Source organism: Eurytemora carolleeae, unplaced genomic scaffold (assembly GCF_000591075.1).
Source record: "Eurytemora carolleeae unplaced genomic scaffold, Eaff_2.0 scaffold731, whole genome shotgun sequence".
NCBI classification, from domain to species: Eukaryota; Metazoa; Arthropoda; class Copepoda; order Calanoida; family Temoridae; genus Eurytemora; species Eurytemora carolleeae.
In genome coordinates, this window is record NW_019396921.1 from 69,167 (window position 1) to 86,702 (window position 17,536).

Genomic DNA, 17,536 nt, shown 5'->3' on the forward strand with positions numbered 1-17,536 from the left:
TAATTCTATTATAAATTGTCATTATCAAGCTTTGAACACACACATTGTTATCTTTCCTAGATTTATTTCTCTAGAACTGTTATTATTATTATATAACTTACAGACATTATATAAATTCTTGTAAAACTACAATAATACATTAAAAATGTCCTGACTAGATAAAATGAGTTCAAGTGAGAATGAATCTGAGACTGAGATGAACGAGATGGAGGAGACGGAGGAGAAGCTAGAGAAGCTGGAGCAGGATGAGGAGGGAGAGGAAATGCAAACTCTCACAGCGAACAATACCTCTAAGGTTGAATTTAAAATTGAATAAAAAAACCATCTTTTTCTTCATAGTAATTTTTATTACTGTCTATCTCAGTGGAAAGTGTTAAATAGATGGGAAGCTCATTTTTATCCCGTTAATATGTTGCACTTGACAAATAGTAGAACCACCAAGTAAAGAATAAGTTCTAGTCGAAAAGAAGTGATATGGTTTAACTTAGTCAATATATTTACTATGCAGTCTCTGATTTTATCAATTTCTATAAATTAGACAATATCAGCTGCAAATATTTTGACATCTCTGATTTTCTAGATTTCCATTTTCTTCTCTTTGTTCGTGCATCATCCATCATGTCGATTGATTTTGAATTCATCAATAGAATCCGGATTTTTATTTTATTTTAGACGTTCACAGACCTTGGTCTAATAGATGTCCTAGTTGAAGCATGTACTGCAGTGGGTTGGAAGAAACCCAGCAGGATTCAGGAGGAAGCTATTCCAGTAGCTTTGCAGGTCAACCCACTTTATATAGATTCAAATAGGGGCTTACATATATATGATATATTTTCATTAAAACTCTATTGCACCCTTCTGCAATAATTCCATTTGCTGTTTTAAATCCAAATCTTATAACTTTTAAAATCATATCCGTGAAAATGAACTGTCAGAATCTTTTTTCTAAAAAGAACTGGGATGTTTACGTAAAGTAAATGTTCAATACTTTAACCCTATATCTATTGGGGTACTTGAAAACCAGGATATGCTGGGGGGGGGGGTGTCAATTTGACCCCCATGTTTGAAGCAGGAATAGAGTTAAGAAAGTTGTGTACTTTATATTCAAATCTGACCTACGTTGTATAATCGTAGGGTCGGGATGTTATAGGACTGGCTGAAACCGGCTCTGGTAAAACTGGCGCTTTTGCGCTTCCAATCCTTCATGCTCTTCTAGAAAATCCGCAGAAACTGTTTGCACTAATCCTAACCCCCACAAGAGAACTGGCTTTTCAGGTTCAGTTATATATCTTTTAATTAATTGATTAGTTAATTCAATAGTTTTTTTCTCTCTTCAATTTGAAAATGTTGCTTTAGATATCTGAGCAGTTTGAGGCACTAGGGGCAAGTATCAAGGTTCAGTGTGCTGTTGTTGTCGGAGGGATAGATATGGTGTCCCAGGTAAATATTTAGGGCAGTTTTATGTTGCTTAGTTAATCATAAGAAATCTATATTTAACACTTATGGTAAAAAGTCCCTTTAAGAACGATTTTTTTTCAAGTAAAAGACGACATAGAATATTCTGTTTTTTAAACAAATGTCGTTTGTTTTCAGTCGATTATGCTGGCGAAAAAACCTCATATTGTGGTGGCTACTCCTGGTAGACTCGTGGATCACCTGGAGAATACAAAGGGGTTCAGTCTTAAGTCCCTCAAGTACCTAGGTAGGTAGATATCTTGGGTAACTAGTGCCTATGTAGGTAGATATCCTGGGTTACTAGTACCAACTAGTACCTAGGTAGGTAAATATCTTGGGTAACTAGTACCTAAGTAGGTTAATATCCTGGGTAACTTGTACCAACTAGTACCTAGGTAGGTAGATATTTTGGGTAATTAGTACCTAGGTAGGTAGATATCTTGGGTAATTAAGACCAAGGTAGGTAGATATCTTGGGTAACGAGTACCTAGGTAGGTTAATATAATGGGTAAATAGTACCTAGGAAGGGAGATATCCTGGGTAACTAATACCTAGTTAGGTAGATATTTTGGGTAATGAGGACTAAGGTAGGTAGATATCTTGGGTAATTAGGACCAAGGTAGGTAGATATCTTGGGTAATTAGGACAAAGGTAGGTAAATATCTTAGGCAATTAGGACCAAGGTAGGTAGATATCCTGGGTGACAAGTACTTAGGTAGGTAGATATCTTGGGTAATTTAGACCTAGATAGGTAGATATCGTAATTTGCAAGTACCTATGTTAGTAGACACGGTTGATATCCAGGATTCAGGTAAGTGGACAATGGGCATATTTATTGACATATATTTATTTATTGACGTATTTTCTAGTTATGGATGAGGCGGATCGTATTCTAAATCTGGATTTCGAGGTCGAGTTGACGAAAATTCTTCGTTGTATTCCGGCGGAGCGACGGACGATGTTGTTCTCCGCTACGATGACGAAGAAGGTTGCTAAGCTGCAGAGAGCATCTCTAAAGGATCCTGTCAAGGTAGAGAGGAGATTTCATATTTTTTCAGTTCTAATTAATTTAAATTATACAAAATGAAGAAAAAATCTTTTGCTTTTACAGGTTGAGGTCTCGAACAAATTTCAAACTGTCGAGAAATTACAACAATATTATCTTTTCATTCCGTTAAAGGTAAATCGATCAATATTTATAAATAATTTGACTGTAGGTTGATTGGTAATAATAATAATATTGCTTAACTCATGAATTCATAATTAGTCTTTAGCTGTGTCGGACGAATGAATGGTTTAATGTTTTAAGAGATGGTTGATTTGTTTGGTTAGTTTGTTGTTTGGTTTGTTAGTTGTAAAATTAGTTTGTTGGTTGGATAGTTTGTTCGTGGGTTGGTTGGTTGAATGGTTCTGATTTTGATTGGATAGTTTGTTGTTTTGATTGGTATGGTGTTTGTTTGGATGTTGTTTCTTGTTTGGTTTGTTTATTTGAGCGGATGTGTTATTGGGTGGTTTGTTGTTGTTATCCGTTTGTGTGGTTGGGTTGTTGTTATTGTATGAGTGACTGGTTGGTTGGGTGTTGATTGAATGAATGATTGATTGATTGATTGATTGATTTTAGCACAAGGAGATGTATTTGGTCAATATACTGAATGAGCTGGCCGGGAACTCTTTCATGATTTTCTCCTCCACCTGCAGCGGAACCATTAAACTTGCACTTATACTCAGATGTCTAGGTAAAGTTATACAGTACAGTACGGTACAGTGCTTATTTTGTTTTTAATTGTTACTGTTATTATTCTTATCTTTAATTTTTGTAATTAGTTCGTAATTTTAGGTTTCACCGCTATTCCTCTGAACGGCCAAATGTCCCAGAATAAACGTCTAGCCAGCTTAAACAAATTTAAGGTCAGTTTTATTTAAACAAAATGTAGATTTTTTGTCTTTTTAGTTAACTTTTTATTAATAGTCTTGATTTTGGTTTTTTGCCTGGTTTTTGAAAGCTTTTTCTCGTTTTTTGATACCCCTTGGGACCTTCTGGTTTTTATATTTTAACTACTTTGCTGTTTAGTATTCACTGGTTTTTAAACATTTTAAATATTTATTTTTGTTAAGGCAAAGTCTCGTTCCATCCTGATAGCAACTGATGTAGCCAGCCGAGGGTTGGATATCCCTCACGTGGATATTGTCATTAACTTCGATATTCCGACACATAGCAAGGATTATATCCACAGGTAAACGTTCAGATATCCCTCATGTAGATATTGTTACAAACTTCGTAAGTCCGAAACTTAGCCAGGATTATATCCACAGGTGAAAATTTAGATATCCGTCACGTGGATATTGTAATAAACTATGATATTCCGACACATAGCAAGGATTATATCCACATGTAAACATTTTGATATCCCTCACGTTGATATTGTCATAAACTTCGATATTTCGACACATAGCAACGATTATATCCATAACTAACCATGTATGTATCCACAGAGTATAGTTAGATATCCCTTACGTGGATATTGTCACAAACTTCGATAATCCGACACGTAGCAAAGAGTATATCCACAGGTAAACCTACGATATTCCCACACATAGTAAGGATTATATCCATATGTAAACCTGTAGATATCTATCACGTGGATATATTGTCATAAACTTCGATATTCCGACACATAGCAAGGTTTATATCCACAGGTAAACTTGTAGATATCTCTCACGTGGATATATTGTCATAAACTACGACATTCCGACACATAGCAAGGATTATATCCACAGGTAAACTTGTAGATATCTCTCATGTGGATATATTGTCATTAACTTCGATATTCCGAAACATAGCAAGGATTATATCCATACGTAAACCTTTAGATATCTCTCACGTGGATATATTGTCATAAACTACGACATTCCGACACATAGCAAGGATTATACCCACAGGTAAACTTGTAGATATCTCTCACGTGGATATATTGTCATAATCTTCGATATTCCGACACATAGCAAGGATTATATCTACAGGTAAACTTGTAGATAGCTCTCACTTGGATTTAATGTCATAATCTTCGATATTCCGACACATAGCAAGGATTAGATCCTAAATATATGTTTGAAAATGACTTATAAAGAGCAGAAGAACTAAATATTTGAAATTCAACAGAAACAAAAAAAATCATGATTTTCAGAAACTTTCCAATTTATCCAAAAAATATAGAATCTTCGCGCAATGAACATTTAGAACGGAAACATTTTGTACCGTAAACTTTTTGTTCAGAAACATTTTAGGTGCTTCAGAAAGATGATTTAATCATTATTATCATTATTGAGTAAACAGCATGTAAGAAAAGTAAATTTTTGCCTTTATCTTAACTTTTCAATTTTCGTATAGGGTGGGAAGAACTGCACGAGCTGGCCGGGCTGGTCGGGCAGTTACATTCGTCTCTCAATACGATGTAGAACTGTACCAGAGAATCGAGAACTTACTAGGTCAGTTTATACTTCAAAACCTGTCTTAGCAAAACCTCTCCTCAATACAACGTTAACACGAAAGCTATGTTTTTTGTTTTTGAATTCTGAGTAAATAAACGCAACAAAGCTACAGCTCGCTATTCACAGTTCCCCAGACGCAGAGCAATTAAAAATCTTATTTTATTTGAAAATTATTAATTAACAAAAGGTGTATCGATAATTTCTGGGAGAAGCTATAATAAGTTTCTTGACTTTCAGGTAGAGAGCTTGCCCTTTAAGCAGACATTTTGGCGGACAAATTTAGAAAAATAGGGAAACTAGGAAATTTGTCCCTTATTTATGTAAAACTTGTAACACAAATGTTGACCTTGTGAAAGAATTTCCCTGGGATCGCTAAACTAATGAAGGCGTGAATCTATGGGTCCCACATGTATTCAAGTTGACCTCAAGCATCGACCTTCTTTTTTCAAAATGATGGATTGTCTTTGATGACAATAATAATGATAATTTTATAAAATTAGGAAAGAAGTTGCCTCTGTATCCTACGGAGGAGGCCGAGGTTCTCCTTCTCTCTGAGAGGGTTATGGAGGCCAATAGGATGGCGAAGATTGAACTTAAGGTAAGGAAAGATGGTTTTTGTCTTTGATATAGAAAATTTTTATTTTAAGGGGGAATCAATGACATTTTTGGGGAAAAGTACCAAAAAAAAGGGGCCGGCTTTTCTGTTGTCAAATTTTTCCTTTCCCTGTCTACCTGGCCCTTAGGGTATTCCTTTCCGGTATTTTGGCAGAGTAAACATTTATTTTACTAATTTTTAACTGATCTTTTCTACAGTTAAGACCATTTTTCCTCAAACTACGTTTTTTGAAGAGTACAGATAATCATCCTTAAAACTGCGCCCAATTCTTTCCGATTTAAATTATTTTGTGTTCTTGCGTATATTTCATTTCTAGGATGACAAGTGAGAAATCCGTAAAAAAATATTCCTATGAGCAACCTGTAACGCACGCATTTGTACAGGAGATGGAGGAGAAGCGTAAGTCTGGAAAGAAGCGTAAGAAGACGGATATTGATGACGCAGAAGAAAGTATGGGTATTGTCAACAGACTCGGGGGGAAGAAGAAGCAGCAAGGGAAGCCACAGAAGAAGAAGAACAGAAGATAGAAAAGTAGAAAATATATATTTTTTCCAGATTTACAAAATGTGGGATGAGGTAGAAGTTGCGGAGAAGGAGAATAGGGAAATGTCCATTCAAAAAATTAATGTTTAGTATAGAATTTTTTCCCCCGAATTCGGGAATAATTAGTGACATCTTATTGAATGGGCTGTGGACCATCCCATCCCTTCTTAAAAAAGAGCTTCCCGTGACTTTTCTATATATCTTAACTTAACCTAACCTAGAATAATATTATCACTGATTACGAATTACGGAAGGACGGGACGGAAAATTGAATATTAAATATTAACCCCCCCAATTTTTTCTCTAGACAAGAATTTCACAAACTATCAAAAAAATAAATTGTTGCTTCTAGCGATCTAGAAAAAAGAACTTATGATGCGTTTTATTAATGTAATTTATTCTCAATTTTGAACATGTCAAAAACTAAACGTTGTGGGCTGATTGTTTCCTGCTTGAAAGGGATGATCAGGGATTTTCATGGCCTTATGTCCCCGGGGGGGGGGGGGGGGGGGGGGAATTGAGAATATCTAAGTATTTTTACATTTGGGATAAATTATTTAAAGGGAAAACTGCCACACTGTTAAAGTAATTTTATACACTTTAGTAAAAACAATTATAAAAATTATAAAAGAAGAAATTCCAAAAAAGAAATGCTCCCTGAATTTGGTACATAGTCAACAAACAAACGGAAAATTTCTTCTGATAAAAATTATTGAATGCGACGTGATCACTGATGAGGCGTGAATTGGTTTTGACTGGAAAACCAACCCAGATTAGAATTGAGAAGACGGGACTGGATCTCAATATATTTAAACTAGGAAATTAACAAACTTCACGAAGTTCTGCCAGGGTATTTGGGGTATTAATATATTTTTAAAATATTCTAATTTTTTCCTGTGTAATAAATAGAAAGATACTAAATTTTAGTTATATGATTCAACATCAAGTATTAATCAGTTGACAATTATTAAGTCCAACCCCCCCCCCCCTCAAAAAAAAAGTATAGCAATAAGGGAAATTAATGACACATGTATGTTCTTTATTCTTAATTTTTTTACACTCTCCTTGGATTTGCGGTTATTATTATTATTATTAACAATCAACCTACAGTCAAAGTACAACGACCTGTAGGTTGAAATACAATAAACATAGGGTTGAGCTCCTCCACTTGCCCTGGTCTATATGGGATCTAGTAGTTCAGTCCTGGCCTGAATTTTAAGGATTCAGTGTCTATGCCAGGAAAGCATGGATACTTGGGGATAAATAAAAGGCATGCTTGAAGCACTAACAGAATGCGGTACACACCTCCGCTTGGTTGAATTCGTTGAATAAGAGTTTTTTGTTTGTTTTTTGGTTTTAGCTTTAATCGTATTGACCAGGGAAAGGAGAGCAATGGGTTTTGGTAACTTTTACCTGTTGCGGTGCGGATCTATAGGACAATCTATGATGAAATCTTCAATACACAATGGTTGGAATACCCAAGCCCGAAGTTTCCAGAAGAAATTCTGTGCATTTTTCGGGATGTTTAAAAAAAATTAAATAAAAACACTGAACTGTTTTGTTGTTAACATTGAATGATTCTAATTGTTTTTTATAAAAAATCTAAGTTAAAAATGAAGTTGTGTTGTTTTTAACCTGAAGTGAACCTAAACTTCCTTGATATTTCTGATGCTGGTCTGGCAGTGTTGCCTCCTGAAATTGGAAATCTTACAAGCCTTCTCAATCTTGTTCTTAAAGGTAAAAAATCTTATTTTACAAGACTACGTAAGGGTATCTTGTGTGTATGTAAAATATGATTGTACGTATGTAATAAATGTAATAGCTGTAATATATATATCTTATGTATTAAAACAAGACATTTGTATATATGTTCCCTATAGCCGGCCGAACGGCTGGACCGAATGGTCTGAAATTTGTTGTGTACACTCATGGGTAGCCCAGTGGTATAGGCTAAAAATAAATTCGATTTTTTTTCCTTCAATTTTTTTTCCACGGGCAACGCCGGACCCTTCAGCTACTATTATATTTCTGTGTAATTTATGTATTTATGTATGTATAAAATGTTTGTAATATTTGTATGTATGTCACACGTTTGTGTTTCCCTAATAGTCCCTTATCAACATTGCTTTGTCAAAGATGTGTCCCTAATGTTCCTTTTTTAACATGGGTCTCTTATATGCGTATATGCGTCTTAAATGGGCATTATAAATATGCATCTTTAATGTGGGTTCTTAATGTGAGTCCTTTAAATCCGTCCAGCTTCCTTATTTATAGTGTGTCCCAATAAGTGTAACTATTTGGGGACACAAGAGTTCCTTATTGCTAGTGCAAAAAAAATGATGCAATAAACAATAATAAGAGATATACAACTATGGAGGGATTGCACTCTCGACCAAAATAGAGAAAAAGATCAACTTTTCTACCTAGTAAAGCTTTTTCTCCTCGGTGTTAATTAATTTTGCCCTCTAATGGGAACTATTTTTACATTGTTTTTTGTGTTAGCTAAACCCAGGCCCGTAGCTAGGAATTTGAAAGGGGGGCAGACAAGTTTTAAATAGCATTTAAAGTTATATAAGTGGCGCGGCATAGGCGAAATTTGTTTGAACTGAAAAACTCTTATGTTTTTTGTGTTAGCTAAACCCAGGCCCGTAGCTAGGAATTTGAAAGGGGGGCAGACAAGTTTTAAATAGCATTTAAAGTTATATAAGTGGCGCGACATAGGCGAAATTTGTTTGACCTGAAAAACTCTTATAGGATCAAAATTAATTAATGAAGACTAAAAAACTTGATTTTTAACTTTAACTTTAAATTGAGGAATAAGATGTAGAAATTTAAGTTAAACTAATAAATGTACTACTGAAAAAACGTTTAATCACGAATAGCCAATACTTATATTTAAGACAGGGAAAGAAAAGAATGTAAATGCATTTTAAGATCGAATAAAGCTCAAGCATGAAAATATTCATTTTTCTCAAAATTAAAACTCGAAAAAAAAACTCCCCTGCAAGCTTGATGATGAGTACAAACAGGTTCTTCTAAACCCGGCCATATTTTGTATATAATTTAAGTTTGTCTCCATGTTACTTTTTGCTGTACGTTGGTTCATTAGAATCATTAATCTAAGAAAAGAAGATAAAAGGACAAGCATCTCTAAATACATACAAACTTATTTAATAAAACAGGATTTAAATAAAAATTTCCAATTAATTATCTCAGAAAGCACTCAATATTTTGAAGAAAAAATAAACTATCACATATAATATTGGTAACAAAAATTAGATTTTATGCGAATTTTCTCCTTTCTTTCACTTTTCGCTTCCAATTATTTTCATTTTTCATTTTCTTCTTTTCTGTCTCAGAAAGCGTGTACCCCCCCCCCCCCATTAGATACAGGCCTGGCTAAACTGATATGAATTTAAACATTGAAGATCAAAGATAATGATGTTTTTTGTTCAGGAAATACGCTGAAAAATTTGCCCGAAAATCTGGGAAAGTTGGTAAAGTTAAAACTTCTAGATGTTTCAAAGAACGAGCTAACAAGTCTACCAAATATATCCGGTGAGTATATTTGATACTGAAACATTAAACCGATATTCTTTAGTTTACAGATGAATTTACCCTTCATTTTGCTTTTTTACATGGAATCCTACACCAGTTTTATACAAATGTTTCCTAGATTAAATGACTGTTTGTTAATTGTTTAGGTTTGGAACAGCTGTCAACCCTGAACTTATCTCTGAACAAACTCCAGAAGTTTCCGGATATCGGACTAGGGATTCATTGCAATTATTTACTGCAAACCAAGATGGGGTTCTTATGCAAAAATCGATCAGTATTTTGCCAATTACTCATTAAAACGCATTCTTAAAATGTACATTCATACGACTACAAAAAAGTATAATAAGTTTGTGAGGTAGAAAGAACCAAAAGCAAAGGCGTTGCCACAAGTCTAGACTGCCGAAATTTTGATGACTAACTTTAGATCGGAGCAATCCGGATTCCGCTATTATGAGCGTTTGCGGTAAAATTTGTAATATTTGAGTTTAGGAACCTAAAAATTATCCATTTTTCTCATTGATAATTTGGTAATAAAACAAATTTAATATTTATATTTTTAAAAAACATTAAAAAAAATTAAGTATATTTAAGTGATTAATAATTTAAGATTTTAAGATTTTTCTAATGTTGAAGAAAATTCTTTTTTTAAATTCGAATTTTTTTAGCCTTGAAAACACCCATGCCCCCAAGGGTGTCCACAAAAAAATTCAGCCCATTCGGCTCAACCGTTTGGCCGGCCAGAGAGAACATATATATACGAATGTGTTGTTTTATTATATAGATTTTAGTGTAACCATTTTTTTATTTGTAGTTACAATATGAAACTAAAAGTTAGCAGATGTATTGTGAAGTTTTAACATTTATAAAAATCATTAAATTTCTCACTTCTTCTCTGAGATACCACAAAAGGTTTGGAATCAATCGATTTAGCCGTTCTAACATTTATCTGATCCAGCAAAGGGTATCCGGTTATCAGACCTAGAGGAATTACTGACCTATATTAGATCTTAAATAGGTTAGGTTAATTCAGGGTAAGTGGAGTTGGATCGGAATTAGACTAAGATATAATTGGAAGTCGATTTAACACAGGGAATAAAAACTATTTAATATTTTCTTGAAACTCCAATCCACTACTGGAGTCATAGGCCATCCCTGCAACTTATGATTTGAATTCGGTATTTATGTCGGATAACCCGTAGGTCAGTGTCCAATGCATTAAAAAAAGTGCACAAACCAACAAACATTGGAAATATAGAAGCCACCTTGATAAAAAGAAAATTGTAAATGAATGTTGTTGAGCAGAGAAGTGCACAAAGCTGTCAAGTATTGACCTCAGTGTAAACGAGTTGACCGATATATCCCAGTTGGAGAACACTTCGCTAGAACACCTAGGAACTTTATAATCAGTTATTTGATCAATTTTAATCAAACAACTAATCACTTACAGCCTGAATTACACGAGGTACAGCGAAATTTAAGGTGGTGTTTGGTGCTTATTTGCAAGCAATGGTTATACAGAGGGGAGGGGGGGGGGGGGTTATGTGGACTGAGCTTACAGTCTAAGATACTCTTTGCTAAGAATGTACACAGGCTTAGAATTTAGCATTAATTCCCGATTGGGATCTGCTGCATGCAAAGGAGAACTGTGTCAACGTTTAATGAATTTCGCGAAGTAGCTGAAAACGCTCTCGACGAGTTCAACCAGTTTTCTAGTTTGCGATTTCAAGCTTAAGAGATGTAAAAGAACCTCATCTGCGCGAATCAGTTCAGCCATGTCTTGTTATTCATTAAAGTTGGTACCTGGTCTCTTATCGGTAAAACTTCTCTTTTGATCAACCATTCTGCCTGGCTAGAATGAGTTATTCTTATTTTCCTAGTTGAGATAAATGTTCAGGGTTTTCTTTTGTTTCTGGTATCTTGCATGTTTCTACTGTGTATTGAATATACTGATTTGTAAAGCGGAGCTAAACCTAAGCCGGAATGAGATCTCCGGTTTGACCGGCGCAATCCTAACAACATGGCCGGCAATGAAGAAACTTGACCTGGGAGATAATAAGCTCAAAGCAGTTCCACAGCAGCTTGGTAGAGTATTTTTCTTTTTTTCCACATTGCTATTAAGTTTCATAATTAACTTTTTTCACTAGTGGAAAGGGAATGATAATCGGAAGATTTTTTTTGGGGGGGGATACAAATTAATCTTATACTACAAGTTTTACCCTAGCTCATACTTCTTACCCACATATGTTTTTATTTCCAAAATTCTTTTAAAATCCCCATTTAGCGATTTATAATCCTATGAAATGTTTATTAAAATAGTGGGTAAATTGAGTCTCTTTTAAAAGAGAGAATTATTTTTAAGTTGTTTAATTTTTTGTTTTCAAAAATCCGTTAATAAAATTTACCGCTTTCTACAGACTTATGATTCCCCAAAACAGGGTGGTTACTGGTTAAGTTACTAAACGTACCTTTGGACAGTCATGTAAACTAACCACCTGTTCTAAAATTCTCATCTAAAATAGTGTACAACTTTTTTTTCGGGAAATTAAAAATGTTATTTAACAACGGGCTCCCCCGACCAATTTTGCCTACCAAACATGCCTCGCTGCGCTCTGGATGTTTTGTAGGCAAAATTGGTCGAGTGAGCCCTTTGAAAAGTATTTATTTATCCCTGATCCATCAAATTCTCTGGCGTAAACACCTTATGACACTGTAGGTGAGCTGGCGAAGTTGAAGGAGCTGTGCCTCCTGAACAACCCCCTGGCAGACAACAGGTTGAAGAAGATGGCTGCTCAGAAGACGACCAAGTCTGTTCTTGAATATATTCGGCAGAATGGGGACAAGGGTGGAGAGGAGGCTGGAGCCAAGGTAAAAGAAATTACATGGATTATTTAAATTAAAAGTAGTTTTTCTCTCAATTGTAAATTAAATGAGACTTTGAAAAATCTGTTTCACGATGTTTTTTTTTGTGTTTTGTAATATTCAGTGGGCTCTAAAGTTTTGTTGAAAGACTTGGATACTGCTTCTAATAATTTATTTCTACTGAAATTCTGCATAATTACCAAATATTCCATTGGTCAGAAGTTTTGGCTATATTGTGATAAATAGAATGATTTGAATTACAATTTTTTGAACGTGTGGATTTAATGTTGGAAAGGGATGAATTCTAGATCATTTTCTTATCATTTTGCGCAGTAGCTCATGTAGATATTTACAAGCCGCTTTCGGAACAAATTTGTTGTTTTTATTTTGGGATACGGTTCATAGGCTACGAGTTAAATAATTCAAGAAAACAGGACTCCAGACTATGTTGTCATTGAGACAAAAAGTCCTCAGCCTTGGATGGTTATGATGGGTCTAATTTTTCCTAGAATTTAATGTTAGTTTAAACCAAAAATAAAAGATTTTATTCTAAGGATTTTTATTTTCATATTAAGTTGATCCCAGACTTAGTCTAAATCATCACCTCTAAACACAATCAAGGTTGGCCGGGTTTATTTCTATTAGGCCTAAGCTAGCAGTTTTTGATCATTAAAATCAGCGACATTTAATGTTGACATGTAGGAGGGCAAAGGAAAGAAGGGTAAGAAGAGTAAAGGAGGAGGAGGTGGAGGTGGAGGTGGTGGAGGAGGGGGAGGAGAGAAGGTGGAGGTTGAAGAACTCTGTGAGAAGATGACCGTCCTGAACGTAGCGGAGTCCAATCCAGAAGTTAGCACACAAATACCAGGAACGACCAATCATTAAGACACATTTTTTAATGTTAGGGTGTTTTTTCTATAAACATATCTTTTTATAGTACAAACTCCTTAAAACTCAAAACTGGAGTATCAGAATCGAGTTTGCGGTTCTGTGCGGCTTATTCGTTCACAATCCTGCTGGATGTTGGTAGAACTTATACCTATTTTAAAGTTGTTGAAAACCCTCACTTAAAGTAGAAAGTTTAATGATTGTTCAGTTCGTGACGTGAGACCTTTCATTGTAATCTGCTTTGTGAAGAATATTAACCTTACAGGAGATAACCTTAGGGATATAATTAAGTCAACCAATCATTCAATTAATTAAATTATCAATTACATATTTAATTTGTCAATTAGTTAGTAAATTAGTGAAATAATTCATTAAATATACTTGTTATATCATTAATTATTTAATTAATGAATTAATTAATTAGTTAATTAATCAACAAATTTAATTTATCTCTTAAAAGCTGACAATTGTTAATTTGGTGGATAGAAAAAAAATGTTACTGATGTCTTTATGAATTTAATCACATTACAATCTGCATAACATATCTAGCGATCTAACCATTTAAGTTTTAACCGTTCTATTTCACACTAAACTCAGCAAAAAGTGAATTTCGCCAATCTATGGAACGATGTTCATATTGAAATTATTGTTTTAATGTATTTTTTCATGCGTACGATTTAACTCTATCTTTAGAAAGTTCTTAAACCTACAAACTAAGCTTCACAAGGTAACAAATATAGTATAAATTAAATACTTCATAAAAATATCGAAATCTTTATTTTACCGATCTTAAAATCTATTCAAGGCAAGATTTACTGGAGCTTTAAACTCTTAATCGATTCAAATAAGTTTATCTGTGATGCTGCCTATGGACACATTTCTTTTTTATAACTTTAATATTTTTATTCCTATGAACATTTGTAGTTGTACAATTTTGATCATGTTAATGGGTTTTGTTAATTGGATTTTTACATTTTGATGGCCTTTAGTGTGAAGGTGTGATATGTGATATGTGTAATAATTTAATGTGTTCTATAAACCCAAAGGATTATAATGTAAAGATAGTTATCTCAGAGGTGGTGTACGCATTTTTGGTACTGCAGTGTACTGTCTCTGAGCTGTAAAGTAAACACAAGACTGATGTCACAGCCTGACATAGGATCCACCTTACACATAATAAATCAATGAAATAATTTGGTCATAGGAAACTATTATGTGAATTATCAAAATTTTCTAAATTAAATGCTTTTATCCTCCTCGGATACTAGATTAGCACGGATATATTCTGGTTTACAAACACTGCCCATAGAGGACTGGTTTCAATATGTATTCAGAGAATACGCAACAGCAATTAACTTTTCTTGCCTGATTACCTTGTATAAACCTAATTTAGTTGGATAGGGGAGTATGGGTATGACACCCTGAGAGCCTGATTTCAATGAAATATTTGCAGGATGTTTGTGGGAATCGAACCCTGGCAACAATAGCAACCCATGATCTATCAGCAGTGAAAGGTCCTCTAAAGTATACAGCTCTGGAGCCTACTTCCTTCAAGGTTGAACCTCTCTCCGGGGGAAAACCTATCAGGGCATCTAAGGTATGACCAGGAAGATACATTTCTTTAAGAAATGCATATTCGATTCATAATAGTACCCACCTTCCTCTATCTAAATATTGGAAAATATTAATTGTGGTATCTATATAAAATTGCGACTTTCGGATTTGTGCATTAGTGACAATGATGAAGTTTTGTTTAGATATGAATATAAGTATCATTGTGAATCGTTAACAGTCTCGCTAAAACATGTTTTTAATGATAACGTAGCTCTTAACACCTATAGCAACAACAAATTCGGTTTGTTTTTAGAACATTTTAGTGTCGCAATATTGTCATCAATTCTCCCAAAAAAAAAAATTGCGGATTTTTCAATTTAAATTGGTACATTTTCAAAAATGATTTATGTCTGCGCTTTTGTCCTGGCAACATTTTCCATTGCGCTATAAACCTTGTCTCAAAAAATTTGGGCCCGATTGGTTCAGCGGTATTTTTTATTGTCTGTCCGGCCATCACTCATGAACCCTTTGACCGATTTGCCTCAAATTTTTACTAGGGAACTCGGGAGAACCATGTATATATTCTTAGATTTTGAGATTCAAAGTTGAATATTTCCACTTTTATAATTTACGACTAAGTGCGAGTAAACGACGGTAGTAACAATGAGTAACCTGGACAACGCTGGGTTTTCAAGCTAGAATATAATAAAGATGAAGTGGTAACCAGAAATAAAACTAAGGAACGTTTGTTTTTTTAAATAATCCTTGAATTTAGTTGGTTGACAAACTGAAGGCGGAAGCATTTGTTTTTTTAAATAATCCTTGAATTTAGTTGGTTGACAAACTGAAGGCGGAAGCAGATGCTTTCCGGAAGGAGAAGAAACGAAGCAATATATCCGGTAAATTACGCGGGAAATATTCTTAATTTCTTTCAAGGGATTGTTTCAAATACTCATAATATCCCATTTAAGTTCTTCCAACACCTCAATGATGTCCCTGAGATCCAGAATAATCCAAACTTTTAGCTAAAATTTCCTTCACGTTTTTACTTGATGAATCTGATGTTTATATGAATCGATGCTTAAGCCAAAAAAGCTCAAAACTAATGCTAATTAATGTCATTAGATAATAATAATAATAATAATAATAATAATAATAATAATGAAGTCTAATGCGAAGTGTCATAAAACCGATTATTTGTCCGCAATACACGTTTCTTGCTAATCAAAAATCAAAACGCTTCAAGTCGGGTTGTCTCTTATATGTTATGATGTTATGGTAATGACAACCCATTTTTAGAAAAAATAATTTTATTAATTATCGTTAAAAAAGTCAACTGTACATAAATTCTTCTACGTTGGTCAAACAGACGGCAAGTCTTGGAAAATGCACAAAATTTTTGTTATTAAAATCCTTTAGTTGAGAATTCAGCCGAATTTGAGTCGGCTTTTTTTATGCGGACTCTTATCTCTTTTTTGTTCTTAAACATAAAAACATAAATTTAGGTGTTCATCAGTATCTGCCAATGCTAGACCGGTATCCACTTTATCCTTGTCTTGTTGATGCAGAGGACAGGGTTATATCATTTCCCCCTGTCACTAATAGTGGAGTTACCAGGTATACATGTTGGTTATTTTCTTTCCCCCTATCACTAATAGTGGGGTTACCAGGTATACAGGGTTATATACTTTCCCCCTGTCACTAATAGTGGAGTTACCAGGTATACACTATACAGGGCTATATTATTTCCCCCTGTCACTAATAGTGGAGTTACCAGGTATACATGTTGGTTATTTTCTTTCCCCCTATCACTAATAGTGGGGTTACCAGGTATACAGGGTTATATACTTTCCCCCTGTCACTAATAGTGGAGTTACCAGGTATACACTATACAGGGCTATATTATTTCCCCCTGTCACTAATAGTGGAATTACCTGGTATACAAGGTTATATCCTAAGGGACTAAAGATAATTTTTTATGATATCTTCTTAGGGACTAAAGATCATATTCTAGGATATCTACAGAGACTAAAGATCATATTCTAGGATATCTACGATAACTAAAGATCATATTCTAGGATATCTACGAAAACTGAATATCATATTCTAGGATATCTACTGAAACTGAATATCATATTCTAGGATATCTTCGGAAACTAAAGATCATATTCTAGGATATCTACGGAAAATGAATATCATATTCTAGGATATCTACGGAAACTGAATATCATATTCTAGGATATCTACTGAAACTGAAAATCATATTCTAGGATATCTACTGAAACTACAGATCATATTCTAGGATATCTACGGAAACTGAATATCATATTCTAGGATATCTACTGAAACTGAATATCATATTCTAGGATATCTACTGAAACTAAATATCATATTCTAGGATATCTACTGAAACTAAATATCATATTCTAGGATATCTGCTGAAACTAAAGATCATATTCTAGGATATCTACTGAAACTAAATATCATATTCTAGGATATCTACTGATACTAAATATCATATTCTAGGATATCTACTGAAACTAAAGATCATATTCTAGGATATCTACTGAAACTAAA

The 17,536-nt window shown here is 34.1% G+C and overlaps 1 protein-coding gene across 1 annotated transcript; it reads left to right on the forward strand.

Annotated features, from left to right (window-relative positions):
* Nucleotides 1-75: 75 nt before the first annotated feature.
* LOC111710144 (probable ATP-dependent RNA helicase ddx49) lies at nt 76-17,404 on the forward strand. The gene is given in 28 exon segments (XM_023484190.1): nt 76-295; nt 673-780; nt 1,135-1,275; nt 1,357-1,440; nt 1,594-1,702; nt 2,325-2,485; nt 2,567-2,635; nt 3,077-3,191; nt 3,293-3,363; nt 3,571-3,689; nt 4,844-4,941; nt 5,445-5,542; nt 5,944-6,084; nt 6,086-6,162; nt 6,842-6,921; nt 7,745-7,840; nt 9,560-9,661; nt 9,808-9,876; nt 10,964-11,053; nt 11,621-11,743; nt 12,375-12,526; nt 13,223-13,385; nt 13,614-13,683; nt 14,099-14,132; nt 14,859-15,002; nt 15,792-15,858; nt 16,465-16,576; nt 17,326-17,404. Coding segments are annotated over 28 exon segments (2,889 nt in total). The 5' UTR covers nt 76-163; the 3' UTR covers nt 17,390-17,404.
* Nucleotides 17,405-17,536: the final 132 nt, after the last annotated feature.